Source organism: Echinops telfairi, unplaced genomic scaffold (genome assembly GCF_000313985.2).
Source record: "Echinops telfairi isolate 266 unplaced genomic scaffold, ASM31398v2 ScPeMD7_12;HRSCAF=54, whole genome shotgun sequence".
Lineage (NCBI taxonomy): Eukaryota > Metazoa > Chordata > Mammalia > Afrosoricida > Tenrecidae > Echinops > Echinops telfairi.
Genome location: NW_022103909.1, coordinates 791,004 through 794,693, shown reverse-complemented (window position 1 = coordinate 794,693; position 3,690 = coordinate 791,004). Strand labels below are relative to the sequence as shown.

Below are 3,690 nucleotides of genomic sequence, written 5' to 3'. Positions count from 1 at the left end.
CATTAGAAGGGTAGTATCAGGAGAGAGAGATTGAGAAGGGTAGTATCAGGAGAGTCACATTAGAAAGGTAGTATCAGGAGAGTAGTATTGAGAAGGATAGTATCAGGAGAGCAGTATCAGAAGAGCAGTGTGAGAAGGGTAGTATCCAAAGGAAGACCCTGTTGTGCCCAGTGTTTCAGTTTAGGAATCACTGAAAATCACCTATGCCTGGGAGAATCCCAACCACCCAGAGACCCTCATCCCTGGTGGTGTCTCCCTTGACCATCCTTTTGGGCCCTGGATTGGGGACACTCCTCACCGCTTCAAAGAAGAGCTTCAGGAAGTTGATCTCATCCATCAAGGCATCGACCTTGGCCTCTAGTTCCACCTTGTTCATGTAGGCAGCATCCACGTCCTAGAGAAGCAGGGATGGTTGGCATTGGACCAGATTGCCACCCTGACTTAAATGAGCCACTCCCTTGAGAGAAAGTAGCCACAGGCTACGGGCTCTCTCCTGCCCACACACACCTTCTTCAGCATCACAAACTCGTTCTCAGCAGTGGTTCGCTTGTTGATTTCATCTTCATACCTGGTGACGAGAGAAGAAGAGGAAGAGGCATGAGATCAGAGAATGAGGCACAGGTGAGATTTTGACGGAACCAAGTCAAGTGTGAACCTGATTCTCCACTGGGAAGGGGCTCCTTACACCTCACAGGCAGACAGGTGGCCAGGTAGACAGAGGCACAGGTAGCAGGAGCCTGATGGCATTCTGAGTGGCATTCTCCCCGAGGGCACTGCTCTCTCTGTTTGTGCCTGCCTTTTCTAATCACTCTATGGTTGTTAGAATTCAGCCCCTTAAAGAATTGTCCTGTGGAAAAACTCTCCTCTAATTCCACTTCTAGTTCATTTCTTGGGTACTTTTTTTTTTAAGCTCTCGCAGTATGGAAACAAAACCCCAAACCCCAAGGAATCCAGCCACTGGTTCCCAAGAACTAAAGAAATGCTTTGAGGCACCACGCTGGGCTGGGCAATGGGCACTGATGTTTGGGAGGAAGTCTTCTAACGGCCCAAGCTGTGCACTTTGTGTACTGGGGAGCAAAGTTCTAAAGAGCAAGGACCCCCGGGTTGCATAGTTCACCAGGTGGTGCCAAGGGTGTGGCCTGTTGTTTGGGCTGTTGGCAAAGTGCCTGGTAGAGGGGCCTTGGGACTGCAGTGTGCCTGAAAATGGATGATTTTCTAGTACTTTGAGCGTCCACTGGTTTGTTTCTAGCCTGTGGGCATAAGATCTGTCTGGGGATGAAGCCCATCTGATGTCAAGAAGACATCACCCACTCCCACCTCCAACCTTGCCCTAACTCACTTGTTCTTGAAGTCCTCCACCAGGTCCTGCATGTTCCTCAGCTCGGAGTCCAGGCGGCCTCTCTCCCCCAGGATACTGTCCAGCTGCCTCCTCAGGTTGTTGATGTACTGCTCAAACAAGGGCTCCAGGTTCTGCTTCACGGTCTTGGTGCCCTGCTCCTGGAGCAGGGTCCACTTGGTGTCCAGGACCTTGTTCTGCTGTTCCAGGAACCGCACCTGGAGGGGAGCAGAGAGTTGAATGATGCATAAACTTAAATTTCATATTTTATTGTTCACTAACCAGCTTACCTTCCCACCCCATGCTGCCTGGTCCTAGACCTTGAGGGCTTGGGGAAAGGATCGAGCAGGGGGCGTCCTGAGGGAGGTGTCTAAGCTTGTTTGCCCTTCGAGGGGAGACAGAGCATGCATTAGGGTACAGATGGCACCAGCAGGGGCTGGCCACAGTGTGACCCAGCACAGAGGCAATTACACAGGGGCTCCGGCTGCTGCCCAACGATCTCATAGACCTTGCTGTGCAATTGCTACCGTTAGCAGGGCATCTGCGATGCACCTTTCGGCTCAACAGCCATCAAAGAGCCTGCCTGTGGTCATACCTGCATTAGGAAGAAATTAGAACCTCCCTGCAGGTCCCAGAAATGATTGGAAACCCAGCAACCCAAACTTTGTGAGCTGTTGCTTAAAGCCAAACCTAGCTCCCTGGTCTCAGCCTCAGTGTCTTGGGCATTGACTGCAGACTCCCGGGGGCGGCGATGGGTGGGGTGGGGGAGCGTTGTTTTGGTTTTCATTTCCTTTCAACCCTGGGGATCATGTCTCACCTTGTCGATGAAGGAGGCGAACTTGTTGTTGAGGGTCTTGATCTGCTCCCGCTCCTCGGTCTTCACCCGCTGGATGGTGGGGTCGATTTGCAGGTTGAGGGGAGTCAGGAGGCTCTGGTTGATGGTGACCTCTTGGATGCCTCCCGGAGGGCAGACAGGGAAGCCAGCACCACCAAAGCCCCCTCCAAAGCCAGCTCCACCACCGAGCCCCAAGCCACCACCAGCTCCACCGCCAAAACCAAATCCACTCCCGGAGGCTCCTCCGAAGCCAAAGCTGCCTCCAGCACCGGGCACATATCGGTTCCTGAAGCTGCTGATGCTGGTGGTAGAGAGCCTCTTGCCGCTCCCCACGTTGTAGAGGCTCCGGCTGCCAAAGCCACCTGCTCCACAGGCCCCCCCACCAAGGCTGATCCTGCCAAAGCCGCCGCCACCACCCCCAGAACGGGACACGGAGGTGAAACTGGTGCGTGAGACAGACGGAGTGACGGCCGAGGCAGCGCTGAAGCTCCGGCCTCCCCCGCTACGGAAGGACACACTTGACTGACGAGACATGATGCCTTGTTCCTGGTGGAGCAAGAGTGCTGGGCACCGAGGGGCTTGAGAAGGTGCAGAGAAGAGCAGTGTTCAGCAAGAGGCAGAGGTGGCTCTGTTACGGGAACGGCAGGCCCTTTTTATCCCCAGCAGAACTGGGCAGGGCCCGGAGCTGTCGAGATGTGAATGATTAAGTGGGCTGGGCATGCCTGGGGGGCAGCCGTGAGCTCACCGCACCTGCACAGTGGTGTGGGGTGCAGATACCGTTTTCTTGCCAGCCTATCTCGGCGAGCAAGAACCTTGCCTTGCAGCGCTTAGCTATTGGCACCAAGTCTGCAGCCCTGCCAGCAGGGCTCTTCAGCAGGAGCTAGGGGCTGTGAGCAGGCCCAGAGGGGCGCCTGGGAGCAAGGGGGCACAGCCAGGGTGCCGAGGGAGCCTCCCAGGACCAGCGCCCAGAGACTATAGCAAACACGCTCTTCCAGCCCGTGGGACAGCAGTGGGGTCCCCCACGAGGCCCTTGTTTGCAGGGGTCTTCTGGAACCTGTCTAGGCAGGATGCTGCATGTAGGGACGTCAGCTTTGGGAGAGGCAAACCCATGGCCCACTACCTGGACTCCGCGCCAGACAGAAAACCAGACTTCAGCCCTTTGTGACAGCATTGTTTCTCTGTGGGGAGTACGGAGTGGAGGTGGGGGTCCAGGGAGAAGGCAAGCTAAGCCAGCGGCTCCTGGGCAGGTTGGCTGGTAGGTCCTGATCAGACAAGCTCCTGCCTTCCTGTGGCACGCCCACCCTCCCCACCCCCGCCCCTGCAGCCCTCCTGGGAGTCTCAGGATTCAGCTTTTTACATGCCCCTTATCTGTTTCTCTTGCTTTTCAGCAGGACCCCGCGGTGGGGAGGGGGCTCGGCAAAACCCGGGAGCCTTGCTCGGTTTTCCCCCTGACGAAAGCTCCTGGGCCACAACTGAAAGGCATGTCTCCTTCCAGGGGGAGCCGCTCGCTCCTCCCCAA

At 56.0% G+C, this 3,690-nt stretch overlaps 1 protein-coding gene across 1 annotated transcript in view; it reads right to left on the bottom strand.

Annotated features, from left to right (window-relative positions):
* Nucleotides 1-2,705, bottom strand: part of LOC101656827 (keratin, type II cytoskeletal 5) — a 6,605-nt gene extending 3,900 nt beyond the window's left edge. Inside the window, exons 1-4 of the mRNA XM_004711357.4 lie at nt 2,154-2,705; nt 1,340-1,554; nt 508-568; nt 299-394 (exon numbers count right to left, since the gene is read on the bottom strand). Of these exons, the coding sequence (XP_004711414.1) occupies nt 299-394; nt 508-568; nt 1,340-1,554; nt 2,154-2,705 (924 nt within the window). The remainder of the gene's footprint in view (nt 1-298; nt 395-507; nt 569-1,339; nt 1,555-2,153) is intronic.
* Nucleotides 2,706-3,690: the final 985 nt, after the last annotated feature.